At 23.2% G+C, this 21565-nt stretch overlaps 1 protein-coding gene across 1 annotated transcript; it reads right to left on the reverse strand.

Moving 5' to 3' along the window:
- Positions 1 to 4271: 4271 nt before the first annotated feature.
- LOC126898358 (uncharacterized protein C05D11.1-like) lies at positions 4272 to 20264 on the reverse strand. Its single transcript, XM_050672316.1, has 18 exons — positions 19885 to 20264; positions 19683 to 19823; positions 19518 to 19618; positions 19241 to 19450; positions 19043 to 19165; positions 18824 to 18978; positions 17528 to 17627; positions 17181 to 17456; positions 16855 to 17109; positions 15107 to 15280; positions 14790 to 15026; positions 14366 to 14546; positions 13175 to 13427; positions 12924 to 13110; positions 12218 to 12361; positions 4742 to 4902; positions 4531 to 4683; positions 4272 to 4460 (listed from the first exon to the last, which is right to left on the reverse strand). Exons 1-18 carry the CDS (start codon positions 20072 to 20074, stop codon positions 4403 to 4405), a joined length of 3099 nt encoding a protein of 1032 aa, XP_050528273.1. The 5' UTR covers positions 20075 to 20264; the 3' UTR covers positions 4272 to 4402.
- Between the last annotated feature and the right edge of the window lie 1301 nt (positions 20265 to 21565).

Below are 21565 nucleotides of genomic sequence, written 5' to 3' on the forward strand. Positions count from 1 at the left end.
CCAATTTCTTTCAAAAATACGTCAAAAGATCACAAATCGTATCTAGTTGAAGACATTACCCTTAAAAATTGAAAANTTTTCTCAGCTCTCACTGGACCGATTTCTTTTAACAATACGTCAAAAGATCACAAATTGTATCTAGTTGAAGACATTACCCTTAAAAATTTAAAAATTTTCCCTCGTTCCCCGCAAATGGGGGAAATATCCAAAAAAATTACAAATTTAAAAATCGACAAATTTTCGAAATTTTTTCACTTTTTTTTCTTAAAACTTCCATAACTTTTTGAAAAATCAACAAATCAACATAATTTTTTTTTTAACTAAAACCTTAGATATTTACCTTTCATTTGATATCATTTTTTTGAAAATCTATCACTTAACCTGCTCATTGGGGGGGATTTAAAATGGCAACTTTTTTACAAAAATTAATTTTTTCAACTTAATTTTTGAAAATGTTCCGGAAAGACTGCGTCCTTTAAACATATATCAAATTAAAGCTTATTTTATGTACTACAAAATGAAAAAAAAAAATTTGTCCCGACACTTTTTTTTCTACATTTAAACGGCTGCCGTAGTTAAAAAAACACTATTTTTGTGTTAAAATTTTCGATTTTCGATTTTAAATTTTCAACTTAAAAATGCTATAACTTTTTGAAAAATGTATATATCAGCACAAATTTTTTTTTTCTAAATACATTATAAGTACATCTTTCATTTGACATACTTTTTATTAAAATTGGACAATTTCCCCTTATATAGGGGGCGTTCAAAACTTAAAATATTGTAAAAAACATAGATCTTTTTCAACTGAACTTTTGAAAATGTTCCGGAAATACTGCGTCCTTTAAACATATATCAAATCAAAGGTTATGTTATATACTATCAAATGAAAAAAAAAAATTTGTCCCGACATCTTATCTTCTATGTGCAAATGGCTGTCGAAAATTTAAAAAAAAATGTAATGTTTGCGATAAAAATTACATTTTATCGGGATGTTTTTTGTACTTAAAACTGCCATAACTTTTTCAAAAATGAACAAATAAAAATAATATTTTTTTGTATTGAAACCTTAGATATTTCCCTTTCATTTGATATAATTTTTTTTGAAAATCTAACACTTATTCTGCTCACTGGGAGGATTTAAAATAGTAACTTTTTTACAAAAAATAACTTTTTCAACTTAATTTTTGAAAATGTTCCGGAAATACTGCGTCCTTTAAACATATATAAAATTAAAGCTTATTTTATGTACTACAAAATGAAAAAAAAAAATTTGTCCCGACGATCTATCTTCTATACGCAAATGGCTACCATATTGAAAAATATACTATTTTTGTATGATAATTATGGGTTTTGTATTTTATTTTAATAGAAGTTGATGTTGCTTTTGCAATTATCCATCAATTTTTTAAAATTAAACACTATCTACAGATTTGCATCGAAGCGTTTCTTATGATAGTGATTTTAATCACTGTCAGATTAAATCTATACTGGACCCTACTATGCAATGTCTCCACTATGCCGCGACCCCACTGTGCTACCGTTTTTTTCTATCATATTATCAAATAAAAAATAGTGGTTCCCATTAAAAAAAATTATAAATAAACATTTTTATCCCTGAAGGGATAAAAGAGAAATTATTTGACTTCATATTATTGTAGAGTTTTATAAACTTAATAATTTTTCTTTTTACAAAAATTTTAAATTCTCAATAGTTTCTGAGAAAATAAGTCTTACCTGATTTCGATTATTCTGTATATCAGTTTTATTAATAATTCAGAATATTATAATTTAATACAATTTGAGTTTCAATTTATAATACTTCTATTGCAACAGATAGATTACTCATTTATACAACAAATTGTTGTCAACAATCATATTTCTTGTCCATACTAGTTTATATCTAATCAATACTAAAGTTTCTCTGGCCCATCTAGAAGTAGGCAGCGTATAGGTGAACAGAATTGATGACATTGTTCCTTGTATAAAAATTCGTAAAATCAAATTATTTTGGTTTTTAACTTACATTAAAAGAAATCTAATATTTTTTTTCCATCTAGTTATTAACTAATTCATTAAAACAAACAAAATTGCAAAAAAAATTTTTTTGGATATACTTTTTTGCAACTTGATGACTTTATTAAACTTTTGCTGTCGTAAATATTTTATGATAGATCTCATAAAATATGTTTTTAAAATAATTAAAGTACAGTTTGGTATACATTTTTTTTTACAAAAGAGTAATCTTAGTAAATCTGTAGTATATAATACGATTTATGATAAAAATATAAAAGTTCAAAATTCATCTTTATGGGAGTATGTCAAAAAAAATCTTATTGAACAGAAGTCTATGAAAAATAAAAATTCTATGTAACTCTTGAAGATTTTATTAGTAATTCAACGATATACAAACGAACTGTTCAGTCGACTCTTAAGACGCCAAAAACAACTATGTGTAATCGATCTATTAAGTATGTGATTTTGCTAGGTGTATATGCCTATGAAGCTCAATTTATTAATGTTGATTCAAAATTTTATTGGGATGAGTTATTAAAAGTTTCTGATAAATTAAATGCAGCAATGTTGAAATTGAAACGCAAAAATGATTTAAATTTATTAAATGAATTGAAAAATGTAAAGCTTAAAAAATTAAAAGAATTGGTAGAAAATTGCGCATTCTATATCTTAACAAATAAATAAATTAAAAAATATAATTTTAAATATGATTATTCAGAATCCAATATTATAAATGAACACATACCACAAGATTTAATAGATAAATTATTAATTGGATTTTCCGAACATGACGAGACATACAATTTTAATCTTATACCAAACTCACAAAATAAAATGATGCAACAGTTAGAGATAATTTTTCAGTTAATTCACATAGAATATAATATAATTATCGAAATAGATTTGTAACTTTTGATAAATTGTTTGAATAGGGTGTACTTGTCCAAGTATATGCATATTTTGTATTTTTAAATACATGGAGTATTTTCAATATTATGTTGTCATAAAATAAATTTTTTCAGATTATTGTGCAATTTTTCAAATTTAAAATAAAAACAATCTATTATTTTATTCATGTTTTATTATTTATCAAAAATTGGTTATATTTTTAAGAACATTAAAAAAAAAATTAATTAATGATTACGAGGTTCCACCTAGACCCGGACCCTTATAAACCTTATGCGTCTATAGTGTATTACGTCCTTTGGAACGTCCTTACGGGTAGATGACAGATTCCAATAGGCGTATCCATCCATACTGGGCATGCTGTAACATTCCACCATAAAATCTCAATTTTTTTTTTTATTTAAAATTATGAACTTGTAAAATAACTCGAGTACTCTATAAATATTTATCCATGTCTACAATTTTATAATTATCTTCTGAATATGTAGGAGGTTTTATATATTTCAGGAGTTTTACTTAATCACTAAATTAGCTTAAACTGACTTTTTCATAATGTACTTACTTTTACCAACAGAGCTATTTGTAATCAGTTTTCACTTTTTTATATTTATAATTTTTAATTAAAAGAAATCTTTGTTATACAAGAACTTGTTTATATCTTTGTTATACAAGTGCAATTTTTTTTTAATTGTCATCCCACAATATTAAAATAAAATGTTTATTTATTTTTGATTAATTTTCTTAAAATCCTTTATAGATTCTTAATAGTTTTTATAACTTAAAATAGTTTTTTATTTTTATATTATTTATGGTTTATATTCTCTTACAAAGACACTAGTTTCCTTTAAATTTCTATAATTTAATATAAATGTTTGCATTTAAACTTAACCTATTTGTAAAATAAATTTTAAATAATTATTGTTTTAATGGTAGAAAAGTATACTATATAAAGACAGATTTTACTATGATCATATTTATGATTACAGAATTTTTTTAATTTTTTAAAGTAATTTTGTTAATTTAATGATTCTTAATCAGTATTGTGTATTTTTTCACATGATATATAATACACTTCTAAAAACTAGCTTTCAATCTACTAAGATGGCAAAATATTTAATTCATTTTGTCGTAATATAGGTCATATGAAAATTTTATAATTCATGGTATGAGTTAATTCATAAACTATAGTAACAATTATTTAAAATTAAAATTAAGCTTTGATATTATATCAAAGCAAATTAATAATAATTTATAATTAATCATCATCAATATTCTTTTTGAACTTACTTTAATAGCAAATAATTAGTAATGTCAAAAAAAAAAGAAACAACAGAGATATAAAAAATTATTTTTCAATTATTATTTATATTAATATTGTAACCGTGGGAGGGAAAAAGACAATTAAAATATTAAACTATACTGAAAATATTTTTGAAGCATGATTTATACATGTTAATACAATAAAACTTTGTATTATAGGTTAGTTATTTAGAAAACTTTCATCTAAAGATTTATACACGTTCATTTTAATACCAATTCTGAAAATTTAAATAATATTTTCATTAGTAAAATTTTATTTTTATTAATAATTGTCATTTAAAATATTACTTTTCAAATTCATTAGCTATTTCTTCAATTTTTGAGGGAGGACATACCATTGCAGTTATGGAAGATTGTGGATTGAATAATGGAATCACATATTTTCTGCCAATTTCAGGAAGATCTTCAAGTTTTACTAATGATATTTTCTTTACAAGATCCCTAAACATAATAATTTTTTCTTTTTTAAATATTTCATTACAATAAGTAAAAATATTACTGGTTATAAGTTTGTTTTAAATTTCGGAAGTGAAACAAAATTGATTGTGAGGTTAAAGTACCAATTGTACTCTCTCTATCAATTATTTCAAATGTAACAGAACATTTTGCTGACTCGAATAGTGTTTGATCCCAAGAAAATTCACTAGATAAATGTTCATCCTAAAATCATAAAAATATAACAATACAAAATGCTTCTTATTTAACTGATAAATAATAACTAAATCATAATTTATGAAGTATAATATTAATTTTTAAAGTTTCGGAATAACTATTCATATAATTTTAATAAATATTTTTATAGTAAATAAACCAGTATTTGGCAAGGCTGATGTAAAATTGGAAAAGATTCTATTAAACATATTACATAATATTCTATATATATATATATATATGAAGAAATGACGTTTAACTTGTAAAAAAGCTATATGAGAAACAGTTATAAACTATTTCTAACAATAACATTAAAATTATGACAGATAACTAACATCATTTCAAACGTACTTTAAAAGTACTTGAACAAATTAAAATTGTATATTACACATGTCACTTAAAAACAAAATAAAAATTTTGTATTATAATTAGAGGAATCAAATTAGATACTGAAGTATACAAAATTAAAATAGACCTAGAGACAAAGTTATGTCACTAACATCCAAACAATTAAATCCTAATGACGAAAATAGTGTAAAAAACAAGAATAAAATTACTTTTATTTTTTTAGACTTTGAAATACAAAATAACAATTAACCTATAGTGTCTTAGATCTAACTGACATTTTAATTTTTAATACAATTATCACTTTGTTGGAGTTTTCATTTTAAATAATTATTGCCTTTTTAGATTACGTTTAAGACATATTTTTTATTTCTCATCCTTAATAAGAAAAAAAAATTTAAATAAAAATTTTTTATTTTTTTAAAGTAGCCAGTCATTTTTTAGTCTTCTTGAAAAAAAAAATTAATGGGTCAATATTAAACAATTTTAAGACAAGTAATCATTGAGATACAACCATTTTTTTTGGTAAGAAAAGGTATAAAAGTGACTGACAAATTTGAAACTTAGAAAAAAAATATTTTATTTTAAATGTTTTTCTTATTAGTGATAAGTAATGAAAGATATGTTTAAAACATAGTCATAGAAGGCAATAATTATTTTTAAAAGAAATTTTAACAAAACTATAATTGTATCAAAAATTATAAGTGTTATTAGTTCAATCTGAGAGACACATTGTATACAATATAAATAGTTTATATTATCATAAAATAAATATTACAACAATATCATATTTTTATAATAGTTTTTCATGTCAGCATATGTCCCACTATTTTTTTTCTAGTGTTAAAATTAATTTTAATAGATATTATATCATAATTCAACAAATTTGTTATTATTTTCTACACTAAGACCTTTTGAATTACACAATTAAAAATAAATAAACATTTTCACTACTACCTTGTTATTTTCATTAATAATTGTCAGTAATTCTTAAAAATTAAAGTATTATAAAGAAATTATATCTAAAAGTACATAGGAGATAAGTACATATATAGGATAAACAATTTTGGATAAGATACTCATTTCTTCAGAAATTATTGAATATTTTTTATTTTAGTAAAAAGAAAAATTATTTAGTTTCAAATTGTACAATATAATGTAGTAAAATAGTTTACTTTTTATTCTTTTAGAGATAAAACACTTTACCTTAAATTTCCTTAAATGGGAACTCCTCTTTTTAACTTGATAATATTACAAATAATTTTGTTCTTATAATTTATTTATCTGATCAATCAATCATCTATAACATCAAGTTAAAGCTTAATGATTTCAGATCAATTTGATAATGATATTTCATTATTAAGAATAACAGAAGTCTTTAATTTTCTATTTTGTTAAATGCTCAAGCTTTTTTTTTTTTACTAAAATATTATTTAACATTCAGAAACTTTATCTTTAATAATTAATGTCTAATAATACAATGTTACATGCAACGCAATTTTACTATTGTACATTGATGATCATTGATGAATTTTTTTTGATAGCTATCAAAAACAATAATTTATTTAAATGAATCTGATTATTGTTTCTTCCGGTATTAAGTAAAGAAAATTAATAATGAATTTTTATTTAAAATCAAAATTTTTAAACAATATTAAAACTTTAACAGTTGAAAGAATAAATAAATTATAAGAATTAAAATATATTTAATTTTATTATGTTGTGTTTTTTTTTATGTTTGTCAACACTTTTTCTCAGCTCTCATAGGAACGATGCAGACATTTCTTTTATAACTGAACAAATTTCCCTCATTCCCTGTAAATGGAGGAAATACCCAAAAAAATTACAATCTTTAAAATCTTAAATTTTAATTAAATTACATTTTGACATTTTTTTCTATTAAAACTGCTATAACTTTTTGAAAAATTAACGTACCAAAATAATTTTGTTTTATATAGAAACCTTAGGTATTTTCCTTTGTTTTTATATTAAATTTTTGAAAACCTGACCTGTTACTTGCATACAAGGGCGGATTCAAAATATCAATTTTTTCAATTTAACTTTTAAAAAATAAATATTGTATTTCCCTAAACTTTAAACAACTATAACTCGTTCAAAATCAACAAAATAAAAAAACAACTATAGCACGGTGGGTTTGGGACACATTGTGAACATGGAGTAGTTGGGACAAGTATAAATAATATCTGAAAGCGATTGAAATCACTATCATAAGAAACGCTTTGTTGCAAATCCGTAGATAGTATTTAATATTAAGAAGTTGGTGGATTATACCAAAAGCAAAATTAATTCCTATTTCCTTTATTATTCCTGATTAGTTGTTTTTTTATTTAGAAGTATAATATATGAATAAATATATCTAATAAACAAAAAAGTTATACTAAAAATTCAAATGCCATTTACTATTAAATTAAAAACTCAAACATTTTATTAAATTCAAAATATGTGTACCTATTTGTAAAAAAAAAGTTGACACCCTTACCAGGCATAATGGGTTGACCTTAAAAAATATTACATAGTTAATTATTCAAGAATAATATGTAACAAATGATAATCAAAAAAAAAAAAACCCAGCACAGTGGGGTCGCGGCATAGTGGGGATGTTGCATAGTTGGGTCCAGTATAGATTTAATCTGACAGTGATTAAAATCACTATCATAAGAAACGCTTCGATGCAAATCAGTAGATAGTGTTTAATTCTAAGAAATTGGTGGATAATTACAAAAGCTACATTATCTGCTAGTTTCTTATTAATACCCTGATTAAGATAAAGTATGTCGAATGAAAAAGGGATTATTAAAAAATATTATTTCTCATAAAAAAATTGTGTTGATTCGTACACTTTTCAATGAGTTATAGCATTATAAAGTTAAAAATGTAACCAACCCAACCCAACATCAACTCCTATTTCCTTAATTATATCCAGATTAGTAATTATTTTAATTATATATTATATAATTTTTATAATTAATTATTTTCAAATTATTATTGATTTTTAATATGTTAAAAGTAATCATTTTGAACCTACTTCTTTTTGTTCTTTAAAGTGAAAGTTTTAATAAAAAAAAAATGAATTTATTACCATAACTTTTAACTCAACTTGCAAGTTTGAAATAAATATTATTAAATAGAAAAAAATGAAATTGGTAGATTATTTCAAAAACAACAATAACACTTATTCCCTTAATTTTACCCCGATTTATAACTATAATATATGAATACATAATAATTACAGTAATTAAATTGAGTATGAAAGTGGTATTCAATAATATAATATTGTAATTTTTACGGAGATATTATAAAAATAAAAAGGAGTTGTATATTCATATACTTTTAATGCGTATACAAATTTAAAGGAATTTATGCAATACTTTTTAATAAAAAAATTTTGTTACTTATGAATAAATACACTAAACAAAAGGAACTTTCATCAGAAAAAAAATATACTTTTCTAAATAAACTTTTCGTGATGTTTTCAAATGTGCAATTAAACTTTTTCTATTACTTCTAAGTTTTAATATTATTACTTATTATTAAAAAATAAGTATTTACATATAAAAAAAAATAATTAAGAACAAAAAAAATTGTATTAAATTAATACTGATTTTGATTTTTAATATGTTAAAGGTAATCATTTTGAACCTATTTTTTATTGTCTTTTAAAGTGAAAGTTTTAATGAAAAATACCTTCTCAGCTTCGCATCGAAGCTAAAAAATGAATTTGTTACCATAACTTATAGTTCAACTTGCAAGTTTGAAATTGACATTATTAAATTGAAAAAAATGAAATTTTTAAGATTAATATGCAATCTGGAAATTTTATAATTACTAATTACAGTACATTTGTCAGAAAAATTCGATTTTTTTACATTTTTATCGTAATAGATAACTGAAATAGAAAGAATAGTAATCATATCCTAATAACTTTTGGTGTTTAAAAAAATTCTGCAATTGAAATATTCAGAACTTAATTAATTTTAATAATTTACTTTAATTAAATGAACCAATCAAACCAAAGTAGTTAAAAAGATTTACTCAATTGAGCATATTATCAAAAATATAATTATAATTGTAAAACTCCATCGTTAACTTCAGGTGAAACTAAAAATCATTTTTTTTTTAAATTTATGATTTATATAGCAACATATTACTAAAAAATTTGGCATATTATAGACTGGTAGTAGCACACAGAAATAGAGTTAAAAAATTAATAAATTATAAAGTAAAATTATTTACTTTTGTAGTTGAATACTTTTATCATATCAAATTTAATTCGACAATAAATAATTTAAGAATATTAAAAATTAATGATTTTAATTGTTTGTATGGACAAATCTAGTTAAGCTACTTTTTATTTGAATAAGGAATATTTTTTTGATTTTTAAGAGTAATAACTTAAACTAATCATTAACTTAAATATCATAAACTTAAATGAATCATTTGACGTATCGTTGAAAAAAGTAGGTCTAGTGAGGGTTGGCAAAATAAATCGTAGCCAGAAAAAGAACCACATAGTAAAATAATATTAACATGAATATCAATTTCTTCTCACGAGGGGAGACTATAGTGATAAGATCCTTTATATTTATTGAAATTATTGAATCTAAATGAGATAAATATCAAATGATTTGAAAATTCTATTCTAACTCAAAAAAAAAATGCAAAATTTTAGAAGCCACAAACGGATTTGAACCTCGTACCCTAGGCGTTAAAGATCAAGGTGTTACCCATTCGGCAACTATTCGTTGATTTTTGTTGCATGATAAAATTGGCTATTTAAGCTAACTCAAATTTAAAAATTACTTTTTCGACTTTAAAAAAGTAAAAAATGTTAATAAGTATAATATCATATGTCTTATGAACTTTATTCTATGTCAATGAAATTATATAATATTCATGAAAGTCAGTTTATTCCCCTAATAAAATATTTTAAAATAAAATAAAATACAAAACCTAGAATTTTAATAAAAAATAGCATATTTTTAAATACGGTAGCCTTTTGCGCATAGAAGATAGGTCGTCGGGACAAATTTTTTTTTTTCATTTAGTAGTACATAAAATAAGCTTTAATTTGATATATGTTTAAAGGACGCAGTATTTCCGGAACATTTTCAAAAATTAAGTTGAAAAAGTTAGTTTTTGTAAAAAAGTTGCTATTTTAAATCCCCCCTGTGAGCAGAATAAGTGTTAGATTTTCAAAAAAAAATGATATCAAATGAAAGAAAATTACCTAAGGTTTCAATATAAAGAAATATTATTTTGATTAGTTAATATTTGAAAAAGTTATGGCAGTTTTAAGTACAAAAAACATCGTTATAAAAGGTGATTTTTATCGCAAATATTACATTTTTTTTATAATTTCGACAGCCATTTGCACATAGAAGATAAGGTGTCGGGACAAATTTTTTTTTTTCATTTTATAGTACATAAAAAAAGCTTTAATTTGATATATGTTTAAAGGACGCAGTATTTCCGGAACATTTTCAAAAGTTCAGTTGAAAAAGTTCTATTTTTTATACAATGTTTCAAAGTTTGAACCCCCCCTATATAAGGGGAAATTGTCTAATTTTAATAAAAAGTATGTCAAATGGAAGATGTACTTATAATGTATTTAGAAAAAAAAAAATTGTGCTGATACATGCATTTTTCGAAAAGTTATAGCATTTTTAAGTTGAAAATTAAAAATTGAAAATCGAAAATTTTAACACAAAAATAGTGTTTTTTTAACTACGGCAACCGTTTAAATGTAGAAAAAAAAGTGTCGGGACAAATTTTTTTTTTTCATTTTATAGTACATAAAATAAGCTTTAATTTGATATATGTTTAAAGGACGCAGTATTTCCGGAACATTTTCAAAAATTAAGTTGAAAAAGTTAGTTTTTGTAAAAAAGTTGCAATTTTAAATCCCCCCCCATGAGCAGGTTAAGTGTTAAATTTTCAAAAAAATTATATCAAATGAAAGGAAAATATCTAAGGTTTTAGTTTAAAAAAAAATTATGTTGATTTGTTGATTTTTGAAAAAGTTATGGAAGTTTTAAGAAAAAAAAGTGAAAAAAATGACAAAATTTGTCGATTTTTAAATTTGTAATTTTTTTGGATATTTCCCCCATTTGCGGGGAACGAGGGAAAATTTTTAAATTTTTAAGGGTAATGTCTTCAACTAGATACAATTTGTGATCTTTTGACGTATTGTTAAAAGAAATCGGTCCAGTGAGAGCTGAGAAAAAGTAGTGACAAACAAAAAAAAAAAAAAAAATAAACACATCATGGTAAAATTAATACCTTCTCAGCTTCGCATCGAAGCTAAAATGTATAAATTATAATTATTCTGTAAGTAATTGAGTGGTTTATGATAAAAAAATCACCTTGTATACCCCTTCATCTGGCATACTTTTTTTTTTAATCGGGCAATTTCCTTATACAGAGGGTATTCAATACTTGAAAAATATGTATAAAAAGTAGAATTTTTTCAACTTAACTTTTGAAAATATTTCGGAAATACTGGATCTTATGGAAATAAATGTTAAATTAAAACTTATATTACATACTAAAAGTTAAAAAAAATGTTCTATGTGACCTATTTTCTATGTGCAAATGACTGTCGAAGTTGAAAAAATAGGAGTACATTTCGCTTTTGGAATAATCCACAATTTTTTTTAAATTAAACACTATCTACACACTTGCATCAAACTGTTTCTTATGATAGTGATTTTAATCACTGTCAGATATTTGTCCCAACTATGCCACATCTTCATTGTGCTGCATCCCCACTGTGTTACTGTTTTTTCTTTATCATATTATTAAATTATTTTTTGAAGTAAATATTTTTTCTTTATAAAAATTAGAACTTTTCAATAGTTTCTGAAAAAATGAGTGTCTTACCTTACCTAATATCAGTATGTTTATTCATAAAAAATTGTTTATAATATCTAACAAAATTTTTAACATTAATTCTGCATACTATTATTGATTTTGTAGCTTGATAAGCAGCTGGTACATTTACAGAGCGGTAAAAATGTAAGGAAATCTTTCCTTCGTCTGGCCTTGGAATAATGCTATAGGAATATGCATAACCTAATCCTCGTACATTCTTCCACATAGGTCCCTGTTAAAATTATAAATTACATTAATTAAATGAGTGATAAAAACAGATTATAAAGTATAATATTATTAATTTTTGCTTATACTGTTGGACTTCTTATAAATTTTATTTTATTTTTGATAACTACATGTGGAATTTTTTTTTTAAATCTACAACATCAATAGTTCTTTTTACATATTAATACTACAATATGGACAATTAACTTTGAAATAAAAAAGAAATACAATATAATTTAAAAAATCATTTTTTTTTAATTGAGCGAAAGAGGGTTTGAAAAAAGTTGTTTTGAGATAAATAGTTTCAAAGTCTCAACCTTCATAACAGTTACATTATGTGTTACTTTGTTTTTAGCATTTATATAAGACTATAGGCGCATAGAACACTATTTAAGAATAATACACTTATAAATTTTCAACACCAAAAATATTAAAAATTTTCTCACCCTTAAAATATATCATATTACTTATAAACTTATTACTACAGAAATAAAATCGATCTTATTGGCCAATTTTGTTTGGAAAAAACATTTGATCAAAAATATATTTGAATTATAATAATTACATACCTCTAACTGAGTAAAATATTGCAAAAATACTAAAATAGCAGCTATGTCTGGATCGTTATAATCGTTTATACAATCAGTAACTTGGGTGAAATAACTTGATTCAATAGAACCCATTCCAACAATACAAGCTTGACTTTCACATTGGTTTAGAGGTAACATAGAATCAAAGTCATAAAGTGTATTAAATCTAAAAATTAATATTAAAAGTAATAAAAAATACAATTTTAATACTACATCCCAATTTTTATTACGGATGTACTGATGTCTTTGAATTATCTGGAATAATTTTTTGTAATGTAACAGAGGCTTCAGGAATAATAACACATAATTTATCCAAATTGCCTGTTATGTGTAATTTTATCATATCTGGATTAGCTAAAAATAATTTTAATTTATTCAAATCTTCATTTACAACTTGCCAACCTTCTTCTGTTTCAATGGTTTTTTGCAAGCTAGTTAGAAACTTATATTGTCTTAAAGTACTAAATGTGTAATTATTGCTATCTGTTAAAAAAAAATTGAAATTAGTTTAATTTTAATAGGAAATTGAAATGATAAATCAAGAGATAAAGTAAATTAATATAAGTGGATAACTATATGCAAAAATGCAAGTTTCCCATTTTTAACAGCTATTACTCTTCCATAAAATATCAAAAAAGATCAGTAGGACACTGTTAACAAGGAGCTCAAATAGCAGAAGTAATAAAATTGGGCCTTGAGAACCATCAAAAGAAGGAAAAATTACTTCAGAAAGAGACCATGGATCGAAACATAAAGTTTCCTATTACATAAGTAAAATTGAAGCCATGACAAAAGAGTATCGCCAAAATGATTTAAGTTGAGAATAAAAGAAAGGATTTATTGTTTAACACAGTTGAAGGATTTATTAAAATCAGTGTATGTAAGAATAAATTGCGATTTTAGATGAAAGAATTAAAAAATAATAATAGGAAGTAAAATTCAAATTATATGTTGTAGTAGATGGGCTAAGACGAAAGCATTGAGAAGCCATTTGAGCAACTAGGAGAAAGTTAATAAATAAAAAATTTATATGAACTGAATAAAATATCAGATAAAAGATGATGACTCTAAGCATTTAAGTATCTAATAGAGACAAAGTTAATAACGAGTCTAATTGTAGATATAGCAAAAACAGTAATGATAAGCGAGATAACATTGAGAAAAGTGGATTGACTGTTATGTGTTCATTAATTAACACTTAAATGTTAAAAAATAAAGTTATAAAGTTATAAAATGAAAACTCATAACATAGCATTTAAAATTAAGTTATTGAAATTTAATAACTTAAAAAGTCTAACAAGACTGTTTGTAAGAGTGGACAAAAATTTAACTTAATGCAAACATATTTAGAGTAGTTTGCACTTATAAGCTTTGATATATGTTTTGTAATTATTCTATTTTCCCAATATATTTATAATTACCTTGTTTGTAAATCATATTTCTTAAAATGTCTTTTAACATATGGCTTCCATCTCTACGATAGCAAGAAACTTCATTTATAATTTTTGACAAAGTGATAGAAAACTTTTCTTTAGTAATAATTGTATTATAAAGAAAATTATGAAGCCAGTTGATGCTTTTATTATATTTTTCTGGTTCAACCTATTTAGTCAAAACATTCAACATAAGTTTTGAGTTTCAAATATCAATAATTAATTTAATTTTATATTTCAATATAAATCAATAATTTAGTAAATATTATATCCAATATAAAATAATTTTTTAATTATGTAAGGTAAAACAATTAAATTAATAAAAACAATGAAAATTTAAATTAATATAAATAAAATTAATCTTTTTTTATTTAATTAAAAATTGCAAATAATCTCTGCCATTAGAACATACATTAAGTGATAATATTACAACAGAGGAAAAAGTTCCACAAGAAAACCAAGAAGTTGATCCGATTCCAACAGACGAATTCCATGAAACAGTATCTTTTTCTAATTCTGCAATGACATCCATGTAATCTAATTTTACACCATTTTGTATTACAGTACTTTCCATTATTAAATCAACAACAATGGGTAAGTACTTTCTAAGATTCAACGCCAAGTCTTTAGTGTTAATAAATGCATTCATCTGAATGGAATCATTAAAGAATAGCAAAATGAGTAGGTCTTACAAGTAAATAGAATTTATTTATAATTGACTTAACTTACATAAACAAAATTACTTTTAATATTGTCAATTTCAACAAACAATGGAACCTCAGAAGTTTTAAATAAATTGTGTTGATTTATTGAATTTGATGAAAAAGTATCATAAGTTAAAAACTGTATGAATTCAACATTAGGAATTTTAACTGATGTCAACATTTCATTAGGAGGTTTTTTCTGAAATTTATGAACCCATAAATTAGTTAAAATCAATGTTATACACAAAAAACCGGGATAATTAAGTTGATTTCTAAAAAATTTTCTAATATATTATAATATATATATATAATATGGTAGGTACCTTCAATAATGCTAATAAATAAAAAAAATATTTACTTGATAGCATATGTGATAAATATGGGAGCTTTTGGAATTAAAAATGTTACACAAAGTGGTAACCCAACCAAACCAGGTTTTAACATCTTTAATAACTTTTGATCTCGATTTCTAAGGTTATTACGTTTTGAACCTTTTTTCACACTTCCTTTACTTGCATTAAAGATAATACAATGAACTTTAAGATGAAATAAGAAAAACTATCCAAAATCTTAATTCCTAGGAATTATTGGGTGTTAAAACAAATAAATGTATACAATTTTTGAAAATAATGCCCAATTCTGTAATATTTCGAATTTTATCAAATTACTTAGATTATTTCAAATTATAGGTTTATTATTGTAATACATATTTAAAAAAATAAAAATGTTCTGGTAACATCCTTTGTGAATAATCAACCACAAAAATGAAATATTTTTTACTTGTTTAAAATACACATGAAAACATTTTATAACAGTGAATTAATAACTACTAATTTATAAATATTTTAACTCCACTTTTTTAGATCGTTGCTGTACTTTGCATTTTATTATTTGTCCCAAATAAAAAAAAATTAATTAATATTTTTGATACTTCAAAATAGCCATTTTTAGCTTATTCATTAGAAAAAAGTGTAGAAGGAAATAATAACTTTAGATTAAGTACTTATTTAATTACAAGCATTTCAATATAACGAGTGAGTATGAAAGGCAGAGTAAGCATTATTGATATACACCAGTACAAGCTGTACCCACCAATGCAACCATTCTATGTATTAAAATGCTTATAACGCAATAAGTACTTATTAAGTTCTTATCTATAATTTAATTTATATAACTTATTTAATTCACCGTTGGGCTGGTTTTTACCCACCTAATAACTAAAAATATGAATTGAAAGTAATTTCTTGTAATTTATCGCATTAGTGTTAGCAAAACTAATTTATATTCTTTTTTCTTTGTTGTTAGTACTTGTTATATCTTTGATCTTTATATTCATCTTTTTGTTTTTATTTTTATTGTTTATACTTGGTTAACTATATCTGTATCAATCTATTTTTTGTTAAGATTTAACTGAATAAAATAAAATTTAGCCAGCACTTTTCATCTAATATAACAATTTTTACACGTGGCTTAACAGATGAGCGTTACACATATATTATTTTATTCACTACCTATCTAAAACTCCATTAAAATTATTTGCTTCAAAAAGAATGCACAATATTCACTGGGGATCAAAAGTCATTAAGATCTCAAATTCTAGTTGGACTTAGTATGTGATAATTCCAACCCAACCTAGTATCAATATCTAGTATGTGATTAACTCAAAATTAATTATTTTTAGACAAATATTTTTAATTACAATTTTAAAACTTTTGTAAGATCATAATTGATAACTATTATAAAAAAAATATTATTTAATTATTTTTATATTACTTCACATTCTGTTTTAGCATTCAGTAGTTTAATAGATTTTAATTTTAAACCATCATCCCCTAAATCTTTTTTGCGTTGTGATACTCTTTGCACTTCTTCATTAGCAAGGTCTTGTTGTCTTTTTATAGATGGGATTCCTCTTACAACTACTTTATGATTGCTTATAAAATAATCATTTAAAATCTGTTTCCAAAATGAGATATCTTCACTAATAAGTTTCTTCAAAATGATAATTGTGTTCAATCTATCATCTAACTAAAATTATACATTAAAGATAAATTTTATACTTGTTATTTGTTCCTTTAACATTATTTAAATCAACTTACATCTGATTGATTCTTTCCATACAAAAAGTCTCCAATTATTAAATTGGCTAAACTAGAACTAGAACAATTTTCTAAATTTATTAATAAGAATAGCTTATATCTTTCTATACATGTTCTCAGTCTTTCTAGATTAAAATAACAATCATTACTTATAAGCTTATTAAATACTTCATTTAATTTCAATGGTATTTGTTCTGCATTTAATTTTTGAATTGGTACATTTTCAAATTCAAGAACTAAACTTGGATTTAAATGATGACTTATATAGTAAGATACCTTTAAATAAATGAACAATAATTTACTAAGAAAAATTATTTTAACTGATTAAAAATTTATATTATTTTTACCGAACTACACAATGGGTCAGATATTTCAACAAACTCTTTTGGTAAAGCACTTATTGGAGTATCAGTTAAATATTTTAAGAGTAACTGACAAGCCATATACCTAAAAAAAAAGGCATAATTAATATTTAATAAAATCCTCCATAGTATTATTTTGTTCAAACAGTGATTCTAATTGTTTATATAATTCTTTATAGTTGTTTAATTATTTAAGCTTATTATATCATAAATTTCAAAGCATAATATTTTACATTTAAATCTATGAATTTTAAAAATATATAAGGTGGTTTTATATATTCACAAAAATCAAAACTCTTGATATAGTGATTATTTTTCAATATTTTTTATTTATAATGTTTACTCTTTAGAACTACAATAATAATATAAATTATAATATTTATTCAAATTATTAAAAAAAAATTAAAATTAAAAATAACCAATTAAAAAAAAAAGAATAGCCATTAAAAGCAAAAATTGGGTAGCAAAGTGTCTTATTACAGTTCTAAAGTAAATTTTTATAGCATTTTAAAGTTTGTGAAAATTTGAATTTTTACATTTATTTTACATATTAATTACATGACTTAAACATCAGAATTTTTTCCATGAAAATTATCATTGCATATATATATATATATATAATAACATGTATTATTATTATATTTCTAGTTATAAAATTTCTTTGGTATAACTTTACCACAAGGCAAAATAAATTTTAGATACTGAAAGATTTTTAAATAAAAATTATATACCATATTTATTCAATTCATCTAAAATGTTTCGTTAAAGTAAACTGCATAAGTACAATTAAAAAATAACATTTAGATTTGAATAAAATGAGACATAGCAATAGACAAGTCAACCATGGAATCATCATTTTTAAGTAAAATATTATTCATAAACCACTTACTAAGAAATTAGGTGGACAATATAATTTATGGAAAATATCAAAAGTATTATTATTGAATTTAATTTTTCTATATCCACATACATTTGTATGTGTAAATAATAAATTTATTATTGAAAATACATGTATTTACATGTATTAAAATACTTGTAACATAATACTCGTTTTAAAACTGTTATTGACCATTCAATTTTTTTGGAAGAAACAAAAAAAAAGATAAAAATTAAGATTTTTTTTATACAAATAAAAAAAAAAAGTTATCTTGTCCAATAATGCGAAAATTTAAAAAAAAACATATTATAGTGAAATAATGATTGAATTAAATATTATATGTATTATCAGTTAGATTCAACACACTGTATAATATTGTACATAATATCAAATAAATTAAATACTTGTATCTATAATTTGACCCAACTGGACCTCTCCAACCAACATTGATAACACCATTGGTCTCTTCATCACATGGAAATAGTTCTATATAATTTGAAGATTCGGTTAAAGGATCTACAGTATTTTGCCATGGTTTTACATATTCTCCTCGGCTTCCCTTTATTTTAAATATTTTGAATTAAATTTTCATTAATAATAAAATTAAATATGAATTTTATTACTTTTAATAAAATTTTTTGGATAACTGGTTCTAGACTATTAAATAAAGAAGAATGGTCAACTTTTCCAGTGACTAGAAGTAACAGATTTTCAGGTCGGTAATATGCATGATGATATTTGCGAATCTATCAAATGAAATTTTTTAGTTATACTTTATAATTTATTATATTAAGCACAGTATTAATAATAATCTTTTATACTTTTTCATTAGTAGTTGACTCTCGTAAATTTTTCATAATACCTCCTGTTTCTGATTTGTAGCCACATACACCGGGATACATTTTTTTAAGTAGTGACCGACTTACAATACTTTCTGCAGTATTTTCCCGTCCTTGCATTTCACAATAAACAACACCAGCATCTTCACCTTCCGCAGTTATATGGTGAACTTCTGTGACAAAACCAGCATCCTAAAATTTATTTTTATTACAATATATAATTAAATACTTACAAGTGTGTAAATAAAAAAAATTTTACAGTTAAAGTAGGATACAAAATATGATCAAGATAAATAGGAAGCAATGATAGAAATCCTTCACTCCCGGCTGTGCTGACAGTATAACAAGTATGATCCACATCTATAATATATAGCATTAATAATTAAAATCTTGGCGACATTTGAAATAATTTTTAATAAAATACCAGTCCAAGCATTGGTTCCTGAAGCAAGACAACGATTTGCTACCAAATCAAGAACTCCTTTGTAAGGATATTCTTCCGATCCAAGAAATATTAAATGCTCTAATGTATGTGGAATACCATCATTATCGTGAGCTTCTGTGGCTAAATATTTCATAAAATTAATCATTTTCGTGTCAATATTTTTTTTGTTAAATTAGTTTACCCAAAGTGAAATATCCATTTACTAGAGGACCATCAATATCACCAAATACAATAGTAATCCCAGTACGTAAGCATTTATACTTATACACTGGTATAACATTTTCATAAAATGAACAATTAAGAAGACTAAATTTATCAACAAAATTTTGATTTATGGTACTATCAATTGGTGACATAATAATACTGGACATAAACTCAAAATTGTAAATAATTTTAACCAAATTTTTTTTAGATACTGTTTTGAAATAAATTAAAAATTTCTAAAATAATTAATAAATCAATAAGTATACAAAAAAATGTTAATCTTTACAGAATCACTAAAACGCTGCAAGCTATAAGCTGCTTAGAGCAGTCGTTGTTATTATGAGGTTGCTAACAAAATCTAACATGTGTATCTTATCAGTTTATCAATACATAACATTTTAAAGTACCGAATAATTAAAACATTTTTATAAAAAATTTTTTAACATTGTGAAAATGTATATAGTATAACATATTATTATAATTTTGTTATATTTAGAACAGTTATAAATCAAAATAACATTTAGAGGAGAATATTATTTTTCTTTAAAATATCTTAATTATCAAAATAAATGTTTTGCATTTTTTTATTAATAAAATTGTTTTGAGTAAAAAGAATCGTTTAAAAATTTATCCACCTTAGAAAAATAATGAAAATCTGACCCTTTACGTGGATAATGGGGGATTTAAAATAATAACTTTCACAAGAAAACTTAACATTTGGAAATGTTCAGTAAATACTTCGAGCTTCAAAAATGTTTTCGCTACAAATGATATATAATAAATTACAATTTCAATATCATAACTGAGATAATAATAAACTAACAAAGGTCAAAATAAATTGAATTAAGAAAGCTAACTTACTTCCTTTTTTTGATAAATCCTAAATTACATTTTGATAAACGTTTGCCATAGAGGTAACAAAATACACTATTACTTTATAATTTTTTATAATTTCTCCATGAAAATTATAATATAAAATTTTGAATATAAATTTCATCCTAAATTTAATTTCTATATGTATTTATTATTATATTAAACTTATAAATCATTAAACTATAAATTGGGATATAATTAAGAATATAGGAATTGATGTTGCTTTTGGACAAACCCAATTCTTATAAAAATTAAACAATATTAACAGATTTTCATCGAAGCGTTTATTATAGTAGTGATATTAATCATTGTCATATATTATCTATACTTGTCACAACTATGCCGTGTCCCTGAGCCTTGACACCACTGTGCTGGTTATTTTTTTTAATATTTTTAATAAAAAATAATTATAACATTATATATAAGAGCTTCATTTGGGTTACTAAAAATTTTACACAACAGATGGGTGACTTGTTTTACAAATGATTACACTGCATACATTTTGAACGAAGACTTTATTTCATTTTAGCAAGTATTAGTTTACTTAAAACTGAATTTGTTAACATAACTTTTAGCTTAACTTCAAGTTTGAAATTTACATTAATAAATAAAAAATTTTATGAGAGGAAAAAAATAGTATTGTTATGATTGATATGACAAATTTTTGTTATATTCAGGTGAAAAAAAAATTTTTTTTTTTAGATTTATGATTTATACAGCAACATGTTAGCAAAAAAAAATTAATATTATAGACTGTTAACACATAAATAAAGTTAAAAAATTAA

Source organism: Daktulosphaira vitifoliae, unplaced genomic scaffold (genome assembly GCF_025091365.1).
Source record: "Daktulosphaira vitifoliae isolate Bord-2020 unplaced genomic scaffold, ASM2509136v1 Scaffold_2, whole genome shotgun sequence".
NCBI lineage: Eukaryota > Metazoa > Arthropoda > Insecta > Hemiptera > Phylloxeridae > Daktulosphaira > Daktulosphaira vitifoliae.

Bases quoted from the DNA above. Each gene is read 5' to 3' on its own strand.
- LOC126898358 (XM_050672316.1), bottom strand. From the start codon at position 20,074: ATGTCCAGTATTATTATGTCACCAATTGATAGTACCATAAATCAAAAT. The intron at 19,824-19,884 runs GTAAACTAATTT...TGAAATATTTAG, and splicing joins AAATGGATATTTCACTTTGG to CCACAGAAGCTCACGATAAT. The intron at 19,619-19,682 runs GTATTTTATTAA...TATATATTATAG, and splicing joins AGGAACCAATGCTTGGACTG to ATGTGGATCATACTTGTTAT.